Source organism: Haematobia irritans, chromosome 2, assembly GCF_050003625.1.
Source record: "Haematobia irritans isolate KBUSLIRL chromosome 2, ASM5000362v1, whole genome shotgun sequence".
NCBI lineage: Eukaryota > Metazoa > Arthropoda > Insecta > Diptera > Muscidae > Haematobia > Haematobia irritans.
In genome coordinates, this window is record NC_134398.1 from 2,902,049 (window position 1) to 2,929,255 (window position 27,207).

At 32.6% G+C, this 27,207-nt stretch overlaps 4 protein-coding genes across 4 annotated transcripts in view; 3 read left to right on the forward strand and 1 right to left on the reverse strand.

Moving 5' to 3' along the window:
• Positions 1 to 7,110, forward strand: part of dao (down and out) — a 31,450-nt gene extending 24,340 nt beyond the window's left edge. Inside the window, exon 6 of the mRNA XM_075293070.1 lies at positions 281 to 7,110. Coding sequence (XP_075149185.1) covers positions 281 to 588 — 308 coding nt within the window. The 3' untranslated portion in view covers positions 589 to 7,110. The remainder of the gene's footprint in view (positions 1 to 280) is intronic.
• A 1,435-nt stretch (positions 7,111 to 8,545) lies between these two features.
• Positions 8,546 to 9,828, reverse strand: l(2)k14505 (ATP synthase mitochondrial F1 complex assembly factor 2 homolog l(2)k14505). Its single transcript, XM_075293072.1, has 3 exons — positions 9,569 to 9,828; positions 8,989 to 9,477; positions 8,546 to 8,926 (listed from the first exon to the last, which is right to left on the reverse strand). The coding sequence occupies exons 1-3, from the start codon at positions 9,654 to 9,656 to the stop codon at positions 8,676 to 8,678; spliced, it is 828 nt and encodes a 275-aa protein (XP_075149187.1). The 5' UTR covers positions 9,657 to 9,828; the 3' UTR covers positions 8,546 to 8,675.
• Positions 9,829 to 14,719: 4,891 nt separating this feature from the next.
• On the forward strand, positions 14,720 to 16,550 carry TfIIS (RNA polymerase II elongation factor). Its single transcript, XM_075293071.1, has 2 exons — positions 14,720 to 14,931; positions 15,182 to 16,550. Exons 1-2 carry the CDS (start codon positions 14,863 to 14,865, stop codon positions 16,049 to 16,051), a joined length of 939 nt encoding a protein of 312 aa, XP_075149186.1. The 5' UTR covers positions 14,720 to 14,862; the 3' UTR covers positions 16,052 to 16,550.
• A 2,113-nt stretch (positions 16,551 to 18,663) lies between these two features.
• The window catches only part of ck (unconventional myosin-VIIa ck), a 43,462-nt gene continuing 34,918 nt past the window's right edge, over positions 18,664 to 27,207 (forward strand). Inside the window, exons 1-2 of the mRNA XM_075293074.1 lie at positions 18,664 to 18,737; positions 22,078 to 22,280. The gene's annotated coding sequence lies outside the window, so the exon portion shown is untranslated. The remainder of the gene's footprint in view (positions 18,738 to 22,077; positions 22,281 to 27,207) is intronic.

The following is a 27,207-nucleotide window of genomic DNA, read 5'->3' on the forward strand; positions in this document are numbered from 1 at the left end:
TATATGATTTTAATAAAAAAAAATCCAAATAGGTTTGTTTCCGCCGCCCTAATGCTTTGATAATCTCGAATTGCTATATAATTGAACATTACTATAGACTATTCTTAAATGCACACATATACACATACATACACACACCTTCCAGGATTTATAAATAAATTAGAAGAAGAAAATTCAAACATTAACTATTTACAATAATTACTAATTTTTGTTTTTTTTTTTTTGGAATATTCCCTCGATATTCAATTTCAAAACGTAAATATCACCAACACCACCACAGAGGGTTCAAAACAACTTGACGAATGGGAGCTGAACAAATTGGGATCCATTATGCGAAGTGCCCTACACATAGTTGCTGCCCAATATCGGGTCTTTAGTCTGGAATATGTTCAACACATGTCATATTTCTGGGATGTCATGGCTCTAAGCAATTACAAGTGTGGCGATAAAGAGCTAATGCAAATGCTACATGCTCTCGAGTTCATACCCGATGAATTCAAGGAGATTTTCATCAACTACTATGAAGACTTTATTGCGCCGAAATTCTTAGAGGAAAGCTATACAAATATTCTGGATACGGAAGTGTAAGACCCAAATACTATTCACCACACCACTCATCTACACATCACAGGCGAATCTCTAGAAACTACATATAAAGCTATACTCAAAAGAAAACTAAAAACACCATTAAAAATAAACGAACAATTCTACTGTATTAATGGAAATAAGTGAAAAACAAAAACTATGAAAATTTATTCTCACACACACAAACACATATATATGGAAAGGGTTATGATCCTTAAAAAAAAAACAATACGCCATTCGCAAAGACAAATAAAAAAAATTAAAGCAAATTTAAAATTATGGAAAAATATGTAAAATATACGGAAAATTATGAAGAAGAAAAGTTCAAATTTATTAGAGCTGAGCAACAAAATAAAGGCGCGTGTTTATATTCAACTAAAATTAAATTTAACTGCTGGCAAATAGTGAAAATTAATAACAATAAAAGCAATTAGTTTATGGTGAAGATATAAGAGATGAAAAATAAATTCAATCACAAACTGCTCACTCTTATGCTTTGATCAGGAAATAACCTGCTTTTGCAAGTTCTAAATTCAAAGAAGAAAAGCACACAGGGTAATGACGAATAAAAATCTACACATTTTATAAAATTGGCATATGGCCTAACCCAAAGCAATCATATAATATAATTTCATTAAAAATATTTTTCCCCTGAAACCAAACTTGTCTTGGGTTTGGTATGGAGGATATTTTAAATATAGATTTTTTCTTTGAGGTGGGTATTAAGTTCGAGTTTAGCCGCTAAAATCGTAATTTTTTCACGATTACTTTTCTTTAATAATCCGTTTTAAGGAATAAAAATGGAGCAACCGTGGTGCAATGGTTAGCATGCCCGCCTTGCATACACAAGGTCGTGGGTTCGATTCCTGCTTCGACCGAACACCAAAAAGTTTTTCAGCGGTGGATTATCCCACCTCAGTAATGCTGGTGACATTTCTGAGGGTTTCAAAGCTTCTCTAAGTGGTTTCACTGCAATGTGGAACGCCGTTCGGACTCGGCTATAAAAAGGAGGTCCCTTGTCATTGAGCTTAACATGGAATCGGGCAGCACTCAGTGATAAAAGAGAAGTTCACCAATGTGGTATCACAATGGACTGAATAGTCTAAGTGAGCCTGATACATCGGGCTGCCACCTAACCTAAACCTAAACCTAAATCTAAGGAATAAAAACTTTGTGAAAATTTGCTTTGGGCTATTCCCCATCAAGTTATAATGAAATCTGCAACAAATATGTATAATTGTATGCTTTTTTATGATTTAATTTTCACTCTAGTGAAAAAATGACAATTTTAGCGGCAAAACTCGAACTTAATACCCACCTTTAATCAGGATGAAATTCAATTTATCGAAATTTTAATTTTCTTGCCGAAATAAATTATATAATCTTCTTCTAACTTTATTATAACAGCAAACGCCAACTGCTGTTGATGCAAACTATTTTGTATCAGTGCAACAGGCACACAATCATCACCACATATACTTCAACAGACACATAATCATAGATCTTTTTATTTAATTTTGTGGTAGAGAGACGAATTTTTTGTAGATTTCACCCCCAAATTGTAATGGACAGGGTAGTCAATCGATTATTTCATAGATTACACAGTGGTCCTGAATTGGATACAACTGAAAAAAAAAACTGTCTCATGTGAAAATTATTTTCCTTGTAAGTAAGCTACGGGAAATAGATTAACCCCATGACTGGTATAAGACTCGACCATGACTCGGTGTGTATGGACCAGTGCTAGTTCCGGTCAAAACCTAAAGGAGCGACCGGTCACTTTAACATGTTCGACAACGATTAAATTTCTACTTCAGGATATGAATTGGACTTATTGCAAAGGACACTTCCAAGGGCTGTTTGGTAGGGCCACCCCATAGACAAGCCCTCATAAACATAGTCTGGGATAAATAAGTCGTAACCGAAAGGAAAAAAACAATAGATTATTCTAATTGCGTTGTAGTATTACTATATTAATCATATATGGCCCTACTGGGCTCGATTAAATAAATAAAACAAATGAAATGAAATGAAATTATTGTATTGCAGTGAATGTGTAGATCCAATAAGATTTTAATATCAAGAGAGAATAGAAATCATGAAAATTTTTAAAACTACGACAAACTGGAGCACCGTAACCAGTCCTGTGATAGGTCCGTCAATGGCAATTTACACCAATTTACCGTAGGATAGCATTTATGAAACTGCTCTTTCTCACAAAAGAAACCATGAACTAAAACTAAAAAAGAAATAATTGACTACTAATGGTAGTCATAGAACCAATGTCATAGTTCATTCTTGCTGTTTTTGGAAATTGTACGAAGGGTTTCTTCTGCCACCAAATTCGATAAGCAAACATTTTGATTGCTAATATATCTTAATTTCGGAAAAGCCAGGTGTTTAAAAAACGAACAAGACTATTTATTAACATTATTAGTCCCTACATTTTCTATTTTGAGACACTTTTGTATAAAAGATTTCTCTTTAAGTAAACAGTGCTAGCTATATTTTCTAACAGACATCTTGCTGTTTTAACAGACATTTTCGAAAAAAAAGAAAAAGAAATGTAGTCCAAATTGTACAGTAGACTATACAGCTTTAAATTTTCATATACTCATCAATTCAGTTTAATGAAGAAACTGCTGTTTCTTCTAATTAGACATATTGGCAAAGTCAATCTCCAGAATATACTTCTCTTCTGTTAGGAGAATGGGAAAATATCAAAACTACAAAACTATTCGTTTTGTTTTATTGAATCTCTTTATGATTGCTTTCGATATTGGTCACCATTAAAATTAAAAATAAACATAAATAGAAATAAATATTTCTAAAATTTAATGAAAAAAAAACAAAGCCAAGCAGCCAGCCAGCTTTTCAATAACACCCACTATTAAAAACAAATTAAAATTTGCTTTCTTTTTCGAGAAGATAATAACAAAAATCACACATGTCATTGAAACTTAGAGAACAAAAACCTATAACAATTTTGAGCTGCGTATATATTTCATTTTATTTTATTAAACCTTAACGATTACTTTCGCTTAAAATCTCTAACTCGATACGATGAAAACAGAAACCCTAAAACAAGAAAATACGTATAAAAAACATTAAATAATAAAACAAAAATTTCAGCTAGCATTTTGACTGAGTGCTAATATTTATTCAAATTAACTAAACCTAAGCCTAGTTTTACAAAAGAAAACCAAAAAACAAAAGACATACAAAATTGATATATGATACAAAAAAGAGGGAAATGGTAAATTTATGGTTATTTTTGTTACATGCAATAGAAAAAAAGGCGTGAATAATTTAAAAAAAATCACATGCAAATAAAACAAACCTCAAAAAATGCAGTAAAATTAGGTAAATTGTTAATAAATTAAATAAATTTATTAAGCCCAAATTATAGAAAAAATAAACTCAAGAATAATATATATATATAATAAAATAAATAAACCATTTGAAATAAATTTCAGACACAATAAACTTTTTTGAGGCAATTTATGTAAATATGTTTGCATTAAAACAAAAACCAAAATCAATAAAAATTACTCGCATAAGTTTAAAACAGAACACAGAACAAGTAACTGAAATTGAAACAAAATCTCCCTGCATTCTATTCCCTCCCCCTGTTTTTTTTTAATATGCATCTCCTTCCTTTTTGTCAACAATGAATGGAAAGCAATCAATTTTTTTTATTACAAAAAATCTCATTTATCTCAAACTCTTTATCTCCATCCTTGAGACAGCTTAAATCTTAAGTTATGTAAAAACAGATATTTTTCTAATACTTAACTCGTTATCACTGCATAGTAACCAATGACAAGAACCATAAACAACCAACAACCAATCATGCCATGAATTATAAAATGGATGAATAAAGGCTTTTTATTAAGTTCAGCTTCTAAGAAGCTTTAGTTTTTAGGCTTTTTTTAATTGTATTGTAGCATATCAGCATAAGTAACGATTACTTTGTTATATTAATGAATAAATTAATTAGAGAAACAAGCAAAAATTAAATAAATTAAACAACAGCAAACAAACAAATCCAAAGAAACAAAAAGAGTACTAACGAAATGTATGCATATATATAAAAAGAAAAGAGAATACATCAAAGTAAGCAGAAGGCTCAGCCTTCAAATGCCATGGACATTAGACGACGATAGAAAAGCGAAGGTTTAGCAAATTAACAAATTCTAGTAAAAAAAATAAAAAAAACCTATCATACACTCTCACCCAGTGATGGTGTTGATGACGATGAGACGATAGTAATGTTGTAAACTAAATTTACACTAATTTTGATTAATTTTAAATTTATGATCTCATATGATTTGTATTATGAAAAATAAACATTAAACAAATAAGAACAATTTTAATTAGCTATAGCCTTTATTAGAAAATATTTGTTTTTTATTTTAATTTCAAATTATTTGAATAAGTTTATTTTGTGCTGTGTATAAATCGACGACTAAATTTAACCAAAAATACTCATTTTGACAAATAAACCAACAAAATATTTAAGCCTATTATTTGTTAGAAATAAAATGTTAATAAGCAGAAATTATCCTCAAGGTGTAGGCAAAATGACAATGATTCCCCCCAATAACGAGACTTGTTGAAGATAATTATCCAAAATTAATTATTAAAAGCAAACTGTATTACTATTCATTAAACAATTATATTTGTCCTGAACCTATCAAATACATCAGTCCTTCGGTTTCGACGAGGTATAACCAGTACTTGGAATGGTGACACTTAGGAATTAACATTGCATCAGTATAATCTTTCATACTAAACCGTTGAGGATGTCAGTCTGTATGAGCGCAAAGAATGCCGAGATAAATATATAGAACGGTTGGAAGACCACACCAAAGGATTGTAATTCGGACAAAACAAATTAATGACTCCACTTTTTGCCATGCCGGAATCATTGCTGGTTGCCAGATATTTCGTTAGCATGCATGGGCGGTTAAGTATGACAATTCGTAATTTCTTTAGACTTTCTACCCCTTATTCTTACACTCTGAGAATAATGTCTACTAAAAGAGTAGTTGGTTTCTTCTGTTATATTTTTTCCTTCACTTCATGGTCTAGCAAACAATTATTCGTATAATTTTTAGGTTTTAAAATGTTACCCAAAATATTTTCAAAAAAATAATAGTTTTTTGTCTACTGCAGCCCTAGAATATTATCCTAAATACGACCAGCAAAAATTTTGTATGCTGTTATGATTTAGTTAGAAATCATAGTTTAAAGTGAGAAAAATTCTGGGCAAGATATATTAGAAATTACTTTAACATATTGGCTCTCTCATTTTTAGCATAGTTCTATCGAACTTTTCTGCTGCGTCTACAAACAAATTACTTTGGGTGTACAATGTTGACAGTTTTAACGTTGATGTTGAAACGGCTGGATATTCCCATTTTTGTAAACTTTATAATATGAATCTCTCTAAATAAAAATTTTGGATAAGATTTTCAATGAGTTATTTTATTGAGGGAGGAAACACACATACATCACTAGCAAATTTTCAACTCTTTATGCAGTTCTTATTTTTTACAAAATCCCAATACTCCATTAATTCTCTAAATTCCATTTGAAAGCAATACATTTTCATTAATTAGCCAAATTCCACCACCTTATTCCAAACTCCACCTCTTAGAAAATAATAAAAAAAATCTTATTAAAAACAAGGCTTCAACTAAACGAATTTTGAATATTTTAACAAATCGGTAATCCCCTTTTTAACTAAGACCGGTTGAACGCAAATATTTGCTTAAATTTTAACTTTTTGGCCAAACCTTTAAAATAACACAAACTCCATCCCCCAAATAATAAATTTGAAATAAAATGCTTTTTACCGAATTTCACAAAAAGAAAATACCAAACAGTTTATATCTGCGTATTGTTAAAATCAAAACTATAAAAAAAAAAACAAAAATATTATTCTTATTTAACTTTACAAACATACCTATCTATATATATCTTTATATACAATGATGACCTCGCCTCTTCGTTTTTCTAAAGTGCATAACGATGATATACATGAAAATATTCAATGCTCTTATGATTATGATTCTTTTATGTAAGGATTTACTTTACTTTATTGTATTTTTTTAGTTTAGTGGATAACGTTTATATGCTAGTACTAATGACAATCTCTGTCAGAGATGTCATTGATAATGACGATTATGATGACCAACCAACCAAACTAAACCACTAAGATCAGACAGAAGCATTATTTATGAATCATTTTGAAGAACCAATTTCCAATTTCATTAAATCTATTTTAGCAAAACGAAAGAAGCAAAAACCAACAATATTCAATTAAATTTTTATTTAATACCTTAAAGAAGACAAACAAAACACAAAGGAACTAAATAATATATACATGCATATATATATAAAGTGCTGATTACCAGATTCAAGCAAGATAAAACGAAAAAAATGTTGATATAACAAAAAAAGAAAGAAAAAACAAATGCAATAAAGAAAATTAAAATTTTTAACAAATTTAAATGCAAACCAATCTTTGTTTTTTTTAGACAAAAAAATGAAAATGGTAAGGAATCTGTTTACTTCATTCTTTCACACCATCCGCTTGTATACACAAATAGGAAAAGCTTGGAGTTCAATTTATAATACCCTAGTATTAGTTAGTTAGTGGTGTTCGATTTTTATTTTATTTTATGTTATTATTATTTTTTTATATTTATTGTAAAAAAATAACCAAGCCTATAGACCAATGGAAAATGGTTTCTTTCTATCTTGATAAAAAACCATTAGTATATGGCTTATACCATGGACTCGCCAGAAGTATCCTATCCGATCTTCATTGGACAGTGATGTTTATGGAAATATGGATGGAACAATCAACTATAGTACAAGTAATACCTAAATAATGTTATGGTTTGCCTTACATATTTAATATATCAAATATTTCAGCAGAGTTAGATACACTCATAGAAGAAAGTCTGCTAAAAACAGCAGTCGATGTCTGCTGTTATATTTTTGTACTAATGAACAACAATTTATAAAATTTTTAGGTTATACAATTTTCTCCAAAGCATATTTAAGTATGCTTTGGGCAAAAGTAGTTTTTGGTATATTTTTGCTCTGTAATATACTCACAAGCTCCTAAAAACGATCAGCAAACATTTTGTTTGCTGTTATGCCTCAATTCGATAAATATTCAGATTTTTGGTCAAATAATATAGATATTCATAAAATATTGTGTTAATTATGTAAGGATAGCTCCTAAGTTGACATGTTTTAGTGTAATCGAGCTTAAAAAATAGAAGGAAATGTTTACTATTTCAGCAAACAGTGCTGTCCCTTTTTCAGCAGACTTTCTGCTGTTTTAGCAGACTTTCTGCTGTTTTAGCAGACTTTTCTGCTGTCCCTACTAACAAATTTCTTTGGGTGTATGGAATAGGATAAGCAAATCAACTAATTTTTGAATGGTTATTAAATTTCTCGATAATGATGGCAACATTTGTGACTTGTAATGTTCTGTAAGTCGAAACCAACACCGCGTGGAAAAGTCAATTCAAAAATTAGTTTTGAAAAGGCAATGGACGGTGATGTCTCCAGATGTCTGGTAAAGCAAGTATACCTGCCACGCTATCAACATATTTATTTAGAAATTGGGACTACATTATAGGAATCACATAATAGCATTTACCTTATAGACATCCTAAACTATTTCAGCTGGTTTTTTGCATGCTATTCGTTACTAAAAAATTGGAACTTGAGAAGACGAAGCTAACTTCGATTCGATTTCAGTAAAACTGATCTCGTTGATCCAACATCTTCTTGTATGTACTTCTAATTTGTTCACTATTCTCTGTCCTGTTTCGCTTCCAAAGGGTGGAATCTGGGAATGAATTAAATATACCAATATATTTCATAATGTTTGAAACTTCCCCAATAGACCCTAGAATAAGTAAATTTAAACACGTTCTTAGACTATTTTACATTTGTATTAACAGTATAAGCTTCAACATCTTAATAAAGAATAGTAAACAATTATCAAAATTTCTTAGAAATTTGACCTTCATCAATACCTTCGTCATCCATTCTATGTGGAATTAAACCACAATTTTCTCTCTCTTGAAATATTCCGACCGATTGAGATGTACGAATATAACAGAAGCTGCCAAACGTGCCTGTAGTTCTTGTTGACTTAAGTCATGGGCCCATTCTACACGTCCCCAAAACTTCAATTGATATTCTTCTTCCAGGCGGGACAATGTCACTGCTTTATCAACACTAATTCGTTGATCGATAGCAGCAAAGGCCAAGACAACTGATTTCAAACTGTCAATAGCAAATACAAAACCTAGAAATGTACGAACCTCATATTAAACTCATACAGCTCAACTCAACTATATTTTATCATACCATGTAAAACCTCTTCCGCATGAGATAGTAGGTATTTGGAAATTTTCATTTTGTCCTCTGCAGATACATTGGGCGGTGTAATATCCATTGTTTTTGTAAGGTTGGTACCATATCGCTCATTAAACCACTCAATAATGGGATCCCATTCGTTACGTTGCAATTCATGCAAATCCTTTTCATCGTCATACTGGAAGAGTACCGTGTCCGTGGGTATATAATTTAGCATATAGTTTACCATGTCAATTTTCGAATGATTATTCGGATTATCAATGGCTGTAAAGCATAGAGCCGATAAATGCATTTTGGACCGTTCTATGTGTTCCTTTTGACTATCGAATTCAGTGGCCACGGCAATAGCCAAAGGTTCACTTTTAACTGTGAATGGAGCCCCCTTAGGGGTTTTCAACTTTCTTTGATCCAATGTCACTTCATATTTCCCATCATTATAGAGGACTGATGTTTGTTTATAGAATCGTTTAACAGGCTGGGCTTTTTACGGCATCAAGTGCAAAGGGGGGAGAAGATTGTTAGCTGTTAAATAACATATGCAATATCCAATTTCGTTTATAGAAAAACTTACCGTAAAATCTTTTAATAGGTGTTTGTATTGGCTTGACAGCACTAAACACGAACCGGGGTACGATTTTAAAGAAACTGTTCATGGCCATATTTCCTCAGGACACTAATATCTTTGTATTTCTTCAATAAGTCCAACTTTCAGCAGTACATGCTGGTTCTTGTTCCCCTCTAAAACAAGCATCAGTGATGCCAACTATTTCTAGCTGTTTTTAATGTAGAGTTGCTTGTACATTTTGGAAACTACCATTAATTCTAGATATTCTTTGATTTCAGTTCTCCTATCTTTGCTATATTTATGATGGCCATAAAATAACGGTTTTGATTATTACTTTCCGTAAGCTACGATTGCTGATACAAGAACACCTCAGGCGTTATTCCTCCTAGAAGATGTTTATAGCGAAATCTAATAAAAAGCTTTCGATATAAACATCTTTGTGAAAACAATGATAAGAAATGCTATGAAACCTAATTTTATTTTATCTAGCTTGACCGCATTATGTATTCAAAGTTATTTCGTGCCTGAAAAATGGTACATTGAATCCAAAAATTAACTCAGAAAGATTTAAATTTATAATCCTTATAGCAACATCGCACATACAGTATGTGACACAATTGTATAATATTTTTTTTTTGAATTCACAAGATTTGACAACACTGACTAGGTCAGATGGGTAGACAACTTAGCTGTGTTCATTAAGCACACATGTATTCACTGGTGTTGAAAGGTGTTGTTGTACTTTTTATCATTACCGGCTCTGTTTCCAAAGCAGTTATCTATTGAAACCTTTTATAATTCAAATACACCTATATCAATGCAAATGAAACCGTGTAGACTATGTCAATCATTTTCCATATTTTCGTTTTTTTTTAATTTTTTGCAAAGTTCGTACCTCCCTAGTGAAAACCGAAATTGATGTTTTTCTATGCAAAAACGTAATAAATTGGGGAGAGAAGGTCCAAATCATCAATCCAATGCATTTTCGTCCCTTAAAATACCATAATAAAAAAGTAACAGGGAAAATTTGTGATATGAAAACCACTACGAGACAATCATGATTTAATCGGAGATTGTCTAGTATGAATGTAGTAAAAGCAAGTAAAAGTTAAGGTGGTTCCCTGCCAGCATTTCAAAGTTCCATTTCAACCTCATCGTTACCACAGACTCGTAAATGTCACTTCAACCATCATGAAAAGGTACATCAAAAAGTACATGCAAGTAATTTGCCATCCCTACTGTTAAAAAAGCCATTTTTTTGTGAAACGCCAAGCGCAACCAGCTTGTTATATTTTAATTAAATAAAAACGAAAATAAAGTTCTGAAAACATGATTATACGCTTAAAATTGTGAAAGGTATATTGGTGAACAATTTTTGACTTTCCAAATGGAATAAAGTGATAGTTTTTCAAATATTTTTCCAGACACGCTGCCTCCATTGGGAATAAAAGCACTGGCTGATAGACGCTACAACATGTAACTCGCTACTTGTAACTCAACATCATCATTAATGCCAAAAATTATGTTAAATGTAATGTGATAGTGGTATAAATGTTATATTTTTAAGAATTTGTAAATGTTTAATCAAATTAATAAATATCTAAACAAACGTGTTTTACTCGACCACAATGATTCTTTTACAACTATCTGAAAAAGCACTTTTTCTGATTGTTTGGAGGGTCCCTTATTGGCGTCGTTCTAAATTGATCTATAAAGGCACCTAATAATTGCACTCATGCGAAACATTTTTGTAGTAACTTGGCGTGGTACAACTTCTCAATAGTGACGGCGCTTTTCCGACGAGTTTTTGATGTCGTATATGATTGTTTTCGACGTAGTGGGGATTCTCAAAAGAGTCCTCAAATTCAAAAAATGTTGGCAGGGTTACTATGTTTGGTTTTCGAGTTGAAAATCACTTTATTTTCGCGATTCATGAAGTAACCAAAATTATAAATGAAAACTAACACATTCCTGTAAAGTCTTGCCGAAATCTAAAGGAACAAGAAACTGCGCATCAATTGTGTTAAATTTTATAATTTAAATTGGACTGTTTTAATAAAGTAATCGCGAAAATGTCAATGCGAAAAGCGAAGGTTAACGTTCAATACTATACGAATGAACACAAGCATTGGAGAAATGCTTATATTCAATACGCTTCTCTGGGATGCATAAGTTGCGGAAAGTTCTGTAGCATCCCAATAAACACAAACTTTTGAAAATTGCTAAATTTCAAACATATTTTCAAAGGATTAGGGTAATATTCAAGTTGAGAAAATGACATTACCCTCAACAGTAAAATTCAACCCATCATCAATAATTTCTCAAGTGTTATCCTCAAATTGAAATGCATCTCATCGCTAATTTCTCAAAGAATTTTCGATGCGAGTCAAATTAAAAATTAACATTTTCAACCAAAATTTGTATAAATGGTATCCCCACTCTAATTGAAAGTCAAAGCCAAAATTCTATTAATTTTGTATAATTTATTCATTTTAGTCAAAATAAATAATACACTAAAAAACTAATTCAAAATTAAATATCCTTGCTAGCATTTCGAAGTTGCATTTCATCCTCATCGCTACCACAGACTCGTAAATGTCACTACAACAATCGCCAACTGTGATGGGGGAAGCATATCTAAAAGTACAAAATGTAGATGAAAGTATTTTGCCATCACTACTGTTAGAAGAGCCATTTTATATTTTGTGAAAAGCAAAGCGCAATTATAATTTAGTTAAATAAAAACGAAAGTATATATAATTACTGCGCTTAAAATTGTGAAAGGTATATGGTGAACAATTTTCGACTTTCGAAATGGAATAAAGTGATTGTTTTTTCAGATATTTTTCCAGGCACGCTGCCTCCAATCAGTTATTCCGGACGACAGTGCTCGTGTCGAACATATCCCATATATTGTGCACATTATAAGTTAAGTCCGAAGGCATAATCGATACTGCTGCATGTTTATGGGATCGATGACACATTTACCGATTATTTAGTCATCGCCGACAAGTCGTATCGATCCGACACACTGTAACATTCTTTACAAACACCGACATTCCGTCCGGAATAACTGATAGTCTGTAATGCGCTTTACAGACTATCAGTTATTCCGGACGGAATCTCGGGGTTTGTTAAGAATCTTACAGTGTGTCGGATCGATACGACTTGTCGGCGATGACTAAATAATCGGTAAATGTGTTATCGATCCCATAAACATGCAGCAGTATCGATTATTCCTTCGGACTTAACTTATAATGTGCACAATATATGGGATATGTTCGACACGAGCACTGTCGTCCGGAATAACTGATAATCTGTAAAGCGCATTAAACACTTTTGCAGAGATAATTCGATTTCCTTCCTGTTTGTTTCATAAATAGGGATGCCAGATTTAAAAGAGGCAAAAAGAGCACATTCAGCTTATAAAAAGAGCACATACAAAAGGAATATAGCACACTTTTTCAAATAAAAGAAAATCATTTAATTTAATTGAAATATAATTCATTTAAACAAAGCAAAAAGGTACATACCATAAACATAAAATAAGTCACTTTCAACTCATGCTAATTTTCTTACAATACTTTGTAAGTCATTTTTTGGTGTTTTTGTGAAAAACGTTATTGAAGAAGTTTGTTTACATTTAGAACAGAGTACAAAGTGAAGAAGCAACATCGGCATGCTCTTCTACGACTCTGATATATAAAGTAACACACTATTTAATTAGAAAATAACGGCTAGGAAAATCTCTTAGTGCGACATTTACATATTTTCAGTTTACTTTTACCATTTGATTAATATTTGTTGTGATGCAGAAAAAAGAGCACTTTCGCGTGCTCTTTTGGCCTGTCTTGTTTTAAGAGCACATTTTGTAAAAAAGAGCACATGTGCTCTTTAAAAGAGCACGTCTGGCATCCCTATTCATAAAACTGCATTGAAATTAATTAATATGCGGCAATGTGAAATTAGGAACGTGCCAGCTTCATAATGTTTGCAAGAATGTAGCATCCAAAGATTTTAGTGACTTCTCTTTTCGCCAAAGAGATATACATTTAGTGACTTCCTTAAAATTTTATTTCATTTTTTATTTTCACTTACGTATTATTATAAACTATTTTGAATAAATTCAGTTATTTGTCTAAAATTTTCCAATCTTTTTATTTCTTCCAATTGACCACAAACTTCGTTGCACAAAGAAGTATTAAAAACCACATGGTTTTTTCGTTGCATTTTAGGGTAGTGTTTTGTCAATGTTTTCTCATATTATCTTCAACACCTTTTCAATGATTTCGTCAACATTTGGGCAAATTGGAAGTAATTCGCAAACAATTTGACGATTTATTGAAGATGAGCTGTTTCAAGTCAGAACAATTTATGTTGAAAATTACATTTAAGCGGACCTTAGACGGTCGGATAAACACTCCGACAGAGGTTCATCTATTTGTTGTGTGTTCGTTCAAGTTTTGCCCTTACACTGCACGAACAAATGTGATGACAACATGAAAGAATAAGAAGAAGCATAAACAAACAATGAAGTTGTACGAAGATTTATGGGTGAAACCATTTTTTACTGAAAAAATGGAAGAAAATAATAAAAAAAATCCTGGTATATGTGTCAAAACAATGATTCCTGAAGTAATCCACATTTAATATATTACAAATTACTTGATGAATTTAAAATACTTGTCGCCTGGTTTCCCATTGATTGGAAGTGGATATTTTCCACGTTTTTGCCACAATACTGGTTTAGATTTATATATTTCTTTAATTTTCAACCAGAATTGGCGATCCGTCATTAATTTCATTGCAGAAATGCCTGTTTTTAATGTAAAAATAAATTTGTCTTTGATCCCCTTACACTCAATGATTTGTACCACCCAACCAGAAAAAATCAAAGTTGTTTTGATTTTATGCCAACACGTCCCCGCGACAGCCGAACACGACCTTATACAATCGACCTTATACAATCGCAACGTGTTGTGTCGCAGGGTTTATCCGACCGTATAAGGTGCCCTTTAGCCTCAAACTGAACAGTTATTGCATTTCAAAAACGCTCACCCTGTGTTTATTGGGATGTCAATAAGGTAGTTTTGCTAATACGCCGTCAAAAAATATTTTGATGGCAATGAGAAGCCTTCTCCAAGCCACAGAAATTTGACGATGGAACGCTTTTGAATTTGGATGTGCTCAAAGAAGAAGTAATATCAAAAGAATCCAAAGGGAACGAAAATAAAGTTGTATATAAAAAACTGAGTTGTCGATACATTAGATAGTGTTGGATTTCAGAAGCTAAGAGCAAAATGAGTGTCGAAGAAGAGGTTTTCAAAATACAGAAGAAAATGGGAAAAATTACGAACGACGATGGCACGGTAAGTTTCTTTTCGACAAGAATTAGCGATAAACGTGAATTATGTGTTAAATTAGATAATGCCATTTAGTTCAAGTGCCAGATAATGTTCTTCTGTGCTGAGTACCTGAAATATCGTGGTATAATATCGCAAAACACCATGCGCGCCTTTCTTGTGTCTGTTTTTTTTCTTATGGTACAGCCGGCACCGATGTACAGTGGCTCTCAAACTTTTGTATATTTTGTAATTTTTTTTTAATTTCCCATTTCAGGGCCAGGAACAGGCTTTGGATTTGCTGAAGGCATTACAGTCACTGAACATCAATTTGGAAATATTGACAAAAACACGTATTGGTATGACCGTCAATGAACTGAGAAAAAGCAGCAAAGACGATGAAGTAATAGCACTTGCCAAAACGCTTATTAAAAGCTGGAAGCGGTTACTAGCCCCCCCAGCTGCCTCTGGAAAAGACTCCAGTAAATCATCAAGCAAGTCATCGAGCTCATCTAGTAAAGACAAGGAAAAGTCCTCATCTTCCTCATCATCGAAAGACAAAAAGGATGATAAGAAATCATCTTCGTCCTCCTCATCGGCCAAAGAAGAACGAAAACCAACACAGACTTCTTTCCCTGCCTCGTCAGGCGTGAATGATGCCGTGCGTCTGAAGTGTCGCGAAATGCTTTGCAATGCTCTAAAGGTGGGGGAAATTCCAGAGGGATGTCCAGAACCAGAGGAAATGGCCTCTGAGTTAGAGGACGCCATATACGCCGAGTTCAAAAACACCGACATGAAGTACAAAAATCGTATCCGTTCTCGTGTAGCCAATTTGAAGGATCCGAAGAACCCCACTCTACGTGGAAATTACATGTGTGGCGCTATAACAGCTCAACAACTGGCAAAAATGACACCGGAGGAAATGGCTAGTGACGAAATGAAAAAGGTTCGTGAGAAATTTGTTAAGGAAGCTATCAATGATGCCCAATTGGCTACAGTCCAAGGCACTAAGACAGATTTACTCAAGTGTGGCAAATGTAAGAAACGTAACTGCACCTACAATCAACTGCAGACACGGTCATCTGATGAACCTATGACCACGTTTGTAATGTGCAACGAGTGCGGCAATCGCTGGAAGTTTTGCTGAATTGAATCAACTATCTTCACAAGTACCAAGGACAATTTATCAAAAGCAGACAAACGACCGAACTATCAATGCCCCCTCTTTATTATTATTATTAATAATATAATTTTTTTAATTTAAATTGACATGCGTTGGTTGAATAGATTTTCTGCTTTATATTTATAAGCTGTAGTTTTTAACTCGGAAACATTTGGTTTGTTTCCTCTCACACACTCACATAATGAAAATGGAAAACAGCAATTAATTGTATAAGTAAAATTGGATATGCCATTTTATTGTTTACTTTTAATTTTAAAACAAACAAAAAAAAACAATATTTTTATTTATTGTAAATTACAAATTTCGCCATATAAAATTTTCAATTGTCATCTTGAAACTCAATTTAAAATGTTTTCCTTTTTCGTCATTACTGTGGACAATTTTAACCCATTTTGCTTTCTAAATTTGATCGATACTGGAATAAACGAGAAACAATAAAATGTATGGAACAAAAAATGAGAAATTTTTAAGAATGTTTTTAATACAACGTGACAATATCTACTAAAACGGAATATAGCAGAACCATAGAAAAAAATGCAGGAGATCTGATTATCATAGTATGCAATCGCTCAGCAACTTTTTTTCAAAAATTTAATTTGGACTATCGCGTTAAAGCTTTCCGATCCATCAAATGTTTTTGTGGAGGCTTAAAAAATCTGAGGGGATGATCTTTAAATCTATTGTCAATTTTCAATAACCATGGGAATTTTGACCATGTTTCCATGTGCCACTGTTATACACTAATTTCTATGATATTTTTGGAGATTTAAACGGGGCAAATAAAACATTTTTAATAATTAATAATAAACGATTAATAAATGAAAAAGTTCGGCGATATTTGAATAATTTGTTCTTATAGATAATGCTAATATGGCCCTATTCACGAAAATAGGCGGGATAGATCGACTTAGGGAGGGTAAATGAGTATATATAGGACCGATGTTTGTGGTAACAACATTTCCATGCATATTAATGTTATACCCTCACATTTGAGGTATAAAAATCATGGAAAAATTGAGACTTGTGTAACAGTTTCCATGTTGAGCCATTTGAGTCAGTTTAGAATAGAAAAATTGAATAGAATATAGCACATACATGTAATGCGCCGAAAAGTTCAACAGTGGTTTCTTCTTAATGAAGCAATTTAATTTTCTGATCAATTAGAAACCGTTTTGAGCCAACAAAATATGGTATATAATTTGCGAAAAATAAATATTGCTGGGGTGTATGAGACAGATTTTATTTTTATTTTATTAAAAATGATCTTACAAGTACAAAAATTCTTTTGCTATGCAGTTTTTCACGTCAGTTAATTTTTAATGCTTTAAAACTTTGCCCATTGAAAGTTTGACCAGATTTGGCCAATTATTGGAACCATATGTATACTCCCAGCAAAAACTCTCATTACCCGGTAAGCTTGTAGGTAAGCCCATTTAAAAATTAATTACCACTTATTAATTGACATCGCCCCGGTTTACATTTACACACGCATGTCCTAGGAGGAAAGTGGATTTTAACTCCCTTTTTTATAATGCAAATGGCAGTTGAAATCTAGTAAAAGTCGATTTTGAAAGTGTAATGGGAATGAGGTATAATAAAGCATTTATTTAAAACACAATATGTTAATGTCATTAATTTAAAACACAATTATTATGTAATATTCATGAAGAATATTATTTAACTTTTTGAGTTTTTTTTAAGAAAATGCTCGATTATTTGTATAATAATACCTAATGATACCATCATTTATTCCATTTTATTAAGTCATTAACAGTCAAATGCATTACATGTTGAGAATAACAGTTCGAAAATTACCAAGAAGTATTTAATATTGTCATTACAAGTTAGTCATTATAAATCATCACAATGTAATGCAATGTGTAATGACAGCTTTACTCCTGGTAATGCAAATTGTAATCAGATGTGGTTACCTAGTTTTCGCTGGGCTTATGTTGTTTTGTCAAAAATATCAGTTTTTTGAATACATTTTACAAGATGAGATACACTATCTCAAACAATTGTCCGTACACCAAAGTACCAAACTGTTAAAGCTATATTTCATTGTATCTCAGAAACTACATGGCCTATTCGTTTCAAATAAATTGTTTGATATAGTGTACGTTGTTTTGTCAAAGTTTGACTTCAAAATTCGCAAGTTGTCTTTTGCACGGTTCTATATCTGCCGATCTAGGGCAGATATCAATAATATGTAACGACAGGAAGATGCGCCTTCAAAAACTACACACAACATAAAATTTTTGGGAGATTGTCCTATATCGAGTTATGAGGTTTTGTCATAAGTCCGCAGATATATTTGAAGCTGCTAATATTGGTTGTCTTCCACTGTGCAAATGTCACTTCAAACTTTGCAATCGCTCTCAAAACTCGTACTCCCTCTCTTTTCCAAATGCGTTCAAGTCTCACTTACACAATTGAAAGATCACTGGCCACAATCCATAGAATACGAATATGCCAACAATAATAACAACAATGCAAACGGCATGAAGAAGAGCTAAACAGTCAGCCATCCAGCCCAGCTAGCCATAACAGATAACATAACGTTACACTTAGTTCGAGTTTACCTGTCGTCGTGTTAAGTTGTTTTTAACGGAAATAAAAATTCGATATCGTGAACCAGTGAACCAAAGTGGTGAGAGTAACAACAGGAAATCGACAAGAATATAACAGAAAAAAAGAAATAGATGTGAAAAGGGTGTACACACCACCAAACAAGACCAAAAACAACCAACAGTGTACACGCAGAAAATAACTGATGTGAAAAAATAATAAAATTATAGCAAAGCAACAATTTCATGAAAGAGAATACAATAAAACAACCAACAAAGCAAATACGAAAACAAATACCTACATTTAATGCCAATAAATCACTAGAAAATATTTCCAAAATGCATTGATACAGGCAGTGGCAGCAGCGCGTAGAAATCAACCAGTAGACCAAATCGAAACCAGGAAGTGCATTATGAGATGGAGTAGTACAAACTAACCACCAACCTGTTGGAAAATATGTGAAGTGAGAAGTGACCCATTTATGTAACCTGTTTTGAAAATGTAGAAGAAGAAATAGTAAAGATACAAAAGCCATAAAAAGATGAAGTTGGTCGGATTAACCGTTTCATATTTAAAATGTTCTAGCGCGTACACATACACACACATAATAAACACAAATGCCTGGACCTCGAAATAAATAACATTAATATCTTTTAATACTTTCTACAAATGCTAATGAACATTTATTAGTTATAATTAAATCCGAATTGCTATTAGTCGTCCCACTCCACAATGCTGCCCAGCCTAAGGCCATCCTGTTCTCCATTGAAAAAAATTGTTAAAAAAATATACTTTTTGCCAACTTTTATATCTTCTGAATATGTGTAGTTGTTCTTTAGCACCACGAAGAAGAATAAGCAGAATTTTACAATAAAAGAGAAAGAGGGTGCATTCACCTTAAAGTAGAAGAGAATGCTACGTAGAAATCCAAATACATATACAACAAAAGCAGAGCCATAGAATTAGATGCCGAACGAGTAGACGCATACCTCTGTTGTTTATAAACCATGGCTCAAAGTGTATCTATTGAAGCCAAGAACTTAACACAACAACTGTTAAGTTAACATCATTACAGAAAATGTTAGTGAGAGATTGCTGTTACCGGTGATGAGAGATACTTGCTATAACATGGCATTTAGAGAAAACAAGAGAAATAGGTCTTATTGAAGGAGTAACTTAATATGTATACAAAATAATTATGATTTTTGACAAAGTGTATGTGTAAAACGTCAAATTGCAAATATGCGCACGTTTTAATCTGCTGAGAGGAGAAAACTATTATGCTATTCAACCGATCCTGCTGAAAAACACCAAATAAAAATCTGTTGCAAAGAAAAACGCAATTTTTTATTTATGACAACTAAAGTTTTTCGAAAATGTCAGTTAGTAGAAAGTAGCTTTATTTGGAGAATCCTGTTTAATTTGTATTCTCCAACGAGATATTGCAAAAGAAATGTAATTGGTCTATAGCGATTCGTTATTGAGAAATTGTGCTTTAAGGCCGGTATGCACCTCTAGCGAAATTTTCGGTAGCAAAAATTTATTTAAGTCTACAACAAAAAAAATAACAAAAAAAATAAATAGCAATGCATTTCTTATGGGAATGAAATTTTTCGCTAGAGGTGCATACCAGCCTTTAATAAAAAAAACTTTCAAACTTGTGAAAATAAGGAGAAGAGTTTTGCAGTCATAGAATACTCAATACACCTAAAGAAATTGGTTAGTTGTTACAACAAGAACACTTGTTAAATAGCAAGAAATGTGCATCAAAGGTGAAATCAGCTACTGCTAACTAAAATAGCCTACCTTTACAATTATTTTTTATCTCATATATAAAGTGACAAAACATTTTTCTCAAATGTGGACATAATACCAATCTTAATGTTAGTCCATTGTATTCTATAGATTTTAACTATTTTAAAATTACAAAATTGTTAATTATGATGTCTCATATACACCCAAAGATATTTATTAGTAGTCCCAGCAGATGAATTTGCCAACACAATAAAAAGTATGCTGAAAAATAAAAGGCAGTCTTTGTTTGCCGAAAATGTCTGATATTTGTAAAAGCTCGACTACAATAAAAAATGGTAATCTCCTTGTCTTCGCTCAAGAACTATGAAAGTTTCAAGAACTATTCTTGTTTGTTGAAAATCCTTTCGGTAACATTTTGAAACCTAAAAAGTGTACGAAATGTTACTAATTTCAAAAATATAACAGCAGACACCGATTGCTGATTTTAGCAGGCTGTTTCCTATGGATATAGTGAATCATTATCAATGAATGTTGCCCCATTATAAGTTTAGGGAAGCTTTCTAACAGCTGCATTACTGCGAGGAGATTAAACATAGCTGAAAAGCTTCTTGATGTTCAACTGAAATGGAAGCATTGCACCAGGGTAGTTAAATGTCTTCTTTTCAATACCAGCAGATTTACTATTTCAGCAGTCAATTAATGTTTCCTTTCGTCCTCAGACTTTCGCCAATAATAGCTTTAATATTGACAACTTAATTTGAGCCTAGGGGTAGTGTAATTATAAGAATGTAGCAGCAGATACCGACTGCTATTATTTAGAGACTTATTTCTTAGCAAAGTAACACCAAACTAAAAATTATCAATTCAACAGTCAAAGATGTGATTTCATCAAACGTAAAGGTCCATTCCATTTTTTTTTGTTTAAATTAGACGACTGAAGGGTTTTAGAAAGAGTTCGAAAACAATTTTGCTAGGTCTTTTAATGGAATACAAAATCAATTATATCAAAATATTAGAAATTCTCTATTGAATTTTTTTGTCTTGAAATCAAAAACAGACAATGTTTACTGATAACAGACGACCAATTCTTGTATTTGCTCGCATCTGTATTACTCTTGTGACTAATTTGTGTACTCGGTGGTTGATCAAGATTCTATTTGTGTTTGAAATTTAGTTTATAATTTTGGCAGGGCTGTTTTCCCTTGTAGGACGGACTGTCATATCAGACGACCGAGTCTTAATTAAGTCAACACTAAAACAATTTCACAAAATGCAATAAACTAAGCCATGGTGAAAATAGCACAACGGGGAGATATATGAAGCCAGGTGCAGCAACTTGTTACTCCCGAAACATGTATGATGGTTATGGAGTACGGTGGAAGACGAAAAGTTAGTATCGGATTTAAGAAATAAATAGCAAGTGCGTTTGTTCGGTCGGTTGCCTGCCTCATAAGACTGAAGTAAATAAAGTAAAGATAATAAAAATACACTTAATTAAGTTTCCAATACGTGCTGTGGCACGTCTCGGTATCTGGCAAAAGAACAAAAGGTGTAAAGTGTAAAACGCGATTAACTCGTTTTGGATATTAATACATATATTCTTAAATATGCTTTGTTCTCAACTCTATAGTATGTCCATATATTTTCTAATCCATTTCAAATTTTAGTGTTTTGGTGAATAAAAAAAAAAACTTATAAATAGCAAAACACAAAATAGATAAAAGACCGTAAATGAGAAGAGTCAACAGCAATATCACCAGTCACCAGGAACAACATTCACCATTCGTCCAACTATAAAAGAGCTCGATTCATTCATAATTGTTTTGGCACTGATTATCAGTCCGTCCTCAGTTACTGCAAATATCAAACGGTAAGCATTCATAGAAATTAAGCAGCCACATCCATATTTGAATTGAATTTTGTCGAAAGTTTCCAAAACTAAACAGAGGCCAAAGTGGCAAACAATGATTCTTTTTCTATTAAGCCAAAAAGGTGAAATTTGTAACAACTTGTTGTTTATTGTTTAGTCTTTAACTAATTTTTTGACGTCGTCGTAGTTTCGTCTTTTGATGATGACAACAGTAGTTTTTCAGTTTTACTGCTTCAATCCAACAACTCCCCATTTAATGTGCGAGAGAGGCTTTCATCACATTGCATTCACAAATATTTTTGCCGTTTGACTTTTGTTTCTTTGTGTGAGTAGTTTTTTCGTTTGCCTTAGCCTTTGTTTTCTATTTCATCTTAAATAAATTTGCTTCTACAGACCCCCATAGAGTTCCCCCTGCTCCCTGTAAATATTTGCCTGCAATGGAAAATAAAGAAAAAAACATTAAAGCAAAACCGGCTTTACTGTTGTATTAGAAATTTTGGTTTGTACTTCTCTTTTTTTTTACAATGAGAGCTTTACTAATAAGAAGAAGAAGAAGAGTCTTCTCGCATATATCATTGGATGTATGGGTATTATCGCTTCAAAGAGTATTGCTTCAATGATTTGATGGATTACTCACTCTTTTTCTCTTTGTCTACGTTGTCACTGTTTTGTGACAGTCATTGGACACAACTGTCTGACAATTCATATATGTATCTGTTGTTGTTATTTTACTAAAACCATCTAGCTAACTCTACTATCAGTCATGTGAGGGTTTAATGGTTTTTTAAAATGTGTGTTTATTTTTGTTTTATTTTAATTGTATTCATTTTTTTATATAAGCTTCAAATTTCGGTTTTCTAATTAGTTTTTGAGATGAATTAAAATGAAATGAACTTTGGTCAATTGATAAGTTGGAGAGACTCACTCCCCTACATTAAAGCATCGTGCAAGGGGATCCAAAGTTTGCATCGAGTTTTGAAAATTTGGTTTTGATTCGAAGATCGCCGTCTATTTACAGTAAAAATATTTCAAGGAAGTAACTAATTAATAATTGATATATTTAAAACTAGGATACAAATGTTATCAACTTGTCACATACTATATCAGTTCAAAAAAGCTAGCTTCAGCTAAAAATTACAAATCCTAACTCTTCCTCCATTAAGACAAATATTGGCATAATTAGGAAAATTTTATTTTATATAAATTCCGTAATATGGATGAACTTTATTTTAATAGTTTTAGTGGCGATTAAAATTTGCGTCTTTTCGTTTAATTCGTATAAAAGAGAAAAACTAATGTACAGTCCCTAAAGGTGGGTATTAAGTTCGAAATTAGTTGCTAAAATCGCCATTTTCCACGATTACTTTTCTCTAATAACCCATTGTAAAGAATATAAACTTTGTGAAAAATTGTTTTTTTATTTCCCATAAAGTTTTAATAAAATGTGCATCAAAGAGGTAAAATTTTATAATCCTTAGTACTACGTTCGTTACTGCGATAAACGATTATAAGCTTATAAGACCGTGAATAGGGTTGTTAACTTATTTGTGCGAAATAATATGCGTGCTAATTTTCTTATGCGAAAATTTCAGAATTCACTCTCTGTTCGAAAAATTCAAAACAAAGATTTCGCAGTTATTCCGCTTTTATATGGAGTATAACAGTTTTTCGTGCGAAAGCATGATCTTAGTATTTGGCTTAATGCCTAGCACTAAGTTGGTTTGTGCGAAAATATGAGCATGCATCACCGAGTATAGTTCCAAACACACGGTAATTAAGTTATTTTTGTTCTCCAATGACCACATGTTTCACTTATTTCCTTAAGTATACTGTCCACTATACGATTGACTTTCTTAAAGATGAGTTACAAATAAAACTTCTCTAGACTCTTTGATATGATAGATGTTGCCCAGTCAAGACAGACAAAATATCAAATCTATTTTTTCAACAAATGTTTTAATTAAATTAGAAACAAAAATAATAAATTAAAAGATTTTTTCAAATATATTTGTTTCTGTGTAGACTATCATCCAAGCTTAATCATGGCGTGGATCCGAATTTTAAATTACATAACAAAATGCATATAATATTATATTCAAAATTTCATGATCGCTTCTAGTCAGTTAAATAAAAAGCTGCTATGCGTACGAATGGTTCGCCCAAATAAATTCGAATTTTGAATGCATTATGAAGAGACATGAAAGTTATCGAATATTTTAAAAGTTTAACATTTAAGCACGTTTTTTGGCTTCCCAATCGAGTTAATCACCATTATCTGGGTAATAAATGCATAGGCAGGTGACCAAATTAAAAAAACTCGCTAAAGAAAAGGGCCAGGCCGGGCAATTGAACAGAAATTACAAAAAAAAATCGAAAACAAAAGAATACATCCGCCAATAAAATAAACTTTGAGGGTATTTGATGCGAGCTAATTTGGATTCGTGAATACAAATGTTATGGATGGGCTTGGGTACTTATTCCCTCATGTCATCACCATCATCATCATAGTTCAATGGTTCAGTGCATACAAAACGCATTTCAAAATGAATCCATTTGCATTTCAATCGAATACATTTTCAAAATATTTGTTCGTTTGGTGCGAATGAAAACGAAATTAGCCTAAAGGCAAATTTCGAAATCTTCACTGTGTCATTTTCTGATGCTGACGATGTTAATAATTCGCTTTTCTTCATTTTATTACCTGTGTTTATTATTACAAAAATTCATCAACAAAAGCGTCATTGGAATGAAAGAAGGTAGTCTATACATATCTTTTTGATATGGGATATTATATGGTGAGAAGTTGTAAAAGAAAAGGTAAACCAACCAACCATCATCCATCCTATTAGTGAAAGTTATTTAATGCAATTGATGGTACGCAGAAGGTGGCAGACAAAGATGATGCACCTTGGGCTCTCTTTTAATGTCATCGAGACCAAGGGATTTGGTAAGAAGTCGGGCTGGTAATGGGGAGTATGGTATGACTTGCATTTTAGTTGGTTATTATGCCTGGTCGTTTTCCAAGTTTCGTTGGCAATTTCATCTTATAAGAAATGACATTGCATTGTCTGATATAGCGACTTGAGTTTTTTTTCTTAGCTCCTCTTATCAATGTCATGAGAATTGTGGGCAACCAACTTTAGCTGTTGAAAACATCTCTACTAATGATGATGACGATCATAATAATAACGTGTGTTGTATTAGGTACTTGAAATATTTGAGCAGACTGGTTTGGAGAGATGAAAAAATAAATATGTATATATATTAAACGAGTCTCTCTGATGAAAGTAAAGTAGAAGATTTTATTGAATAGAACTTAAAATATACTATATATACAATAAGTTTTTATGATATCATAAGCAAATCTGAAAAATTAGTTTATAAATTTTTATTGCATTTGGATCATTCCAAGATAAATCCGATGACAATGAACGGAGCTGTACTGTACAAATTTGAACCGATATAAATGATTTTATGAGACTTTCGAGATTTGAAATCTGTTTTTGTAAGGCAAATGACAGTTGAAATCTAAATAAAGTAGATTTTGGAAGTGTAATGTGAATGCCGTATTAAAAAGTATTATAATGTGCCAAAAAATGGGTTAATAATTTTTAAATAATTGTGGTTAATATAACAGGTTGGTTGATAAGTCCCCGGTCTGATACATAGATGGCGTCGCTAGTATTAAATGCATATTATTTTTATATAGTACCAACCTTCAAATAATTCGTGTCAAAATTTGACGTCTGTAAGTCAATTGGTTTGTGAGATAGAGCGTCTTTTGTGAAGCAACTTTTGTTATTGTGAAAAAAATGGAAAAAAAGGAATTTCGTGTTTTGATAAAATACTTTTTCTGAAGGGAAAAATACGGTGGAAGCAAAAACTTGGCTTGATAATGAGTTTCTGGACTCTGCCCCAGGGAAATCAACAATAATTGATTGGTATGCAAACTTCAAGCGTGGGGAAATGAGCACGCAGGACGGTGAACGCAGTGGACGCCCGAAAGAGGTGGTTACTGACGAAAACATCAAAAAAATCCACAAAATGATTTTGAATGACCGTAAAATGAAGTTGATCGAGATAGCAGAGGCCTTAAAGATATCACAGGAACGTGTTGGTCATATCATTCATCAATATTTGGATATGCGGAAGATCTGTGAAAAATGGGCGCCGCGTGAGCTCACATTTGACCAAAAACAACAACGTGTTGATGATTCTGAGGGGGGTTTGCTGCTGTTAACTCGTAATACACCCGAGGTTTTCCGTCGATATGTGACAATGGATGGAAACATGGCTCCATCACTACACTCTTGAGTCCAATCGTCGGCTGAGTGGACAGCGACCGGTGAACCGTCTCTGAAGGGTGGAAAGACTCAAAAATCCGCTGGCAAAGTAATGGCCTCTGTTTTTTTTTGGGATGCGCATTGAATAATTTTTATCGATTATCTTGAGAAGGGAAAAACCGTCAACAGTGACTATTATATGGCGTTATTGGAGCGTTTGAAGGTCGAAATCGTGGCAAAACGGCCCCATATGAAGAAGAAAAGTGTTTTTCCACCAAGACAACGCCACAAGTCATTGAGAACGATGGCAAAAATTCATGAATTGGGCTTCGAACTGCTTCCCCACCCACCGTATTCTCCAGATCTGGCCCCCAGCGACTTTTTCTTGTTCTCAGACCTCAAAAGGATGCTCGCAGGGAAAAAATTTGGCTGCAATGAAGAGGCGATCGCCGAAACTGAGGCAAAACCGAAGGCAAAACCGAAGGAGTACTACCAAAATGGTATCAAAAAATTAGAAGGTCGTTATAATCGTTGTATCGCTCTTGAAAGGAACTATGTTGAATAATAAAAACGAATTTTGACAAAAAAAAATGTTTTTCTTTGTTAGACCGGGGAATTATCAGCAAACCTGCTATAAGCGTAAT

Coding starts and splice junctions, on each gene's coding strand:
- TfIIS (XM_075293071.1), top strand. CDS start 14,863: ATGAGTGTCGAAGAAGAGGTTTTCAAAATACAGAAGAAAATGGGAAAA. Junction 14,932..15,181: donor TTACGAACGACGATGGCACG/GTAAGTTTCTTT, acceptor TTCCCATTTCAG/GGCCAGGAACAGGCTTTGGA.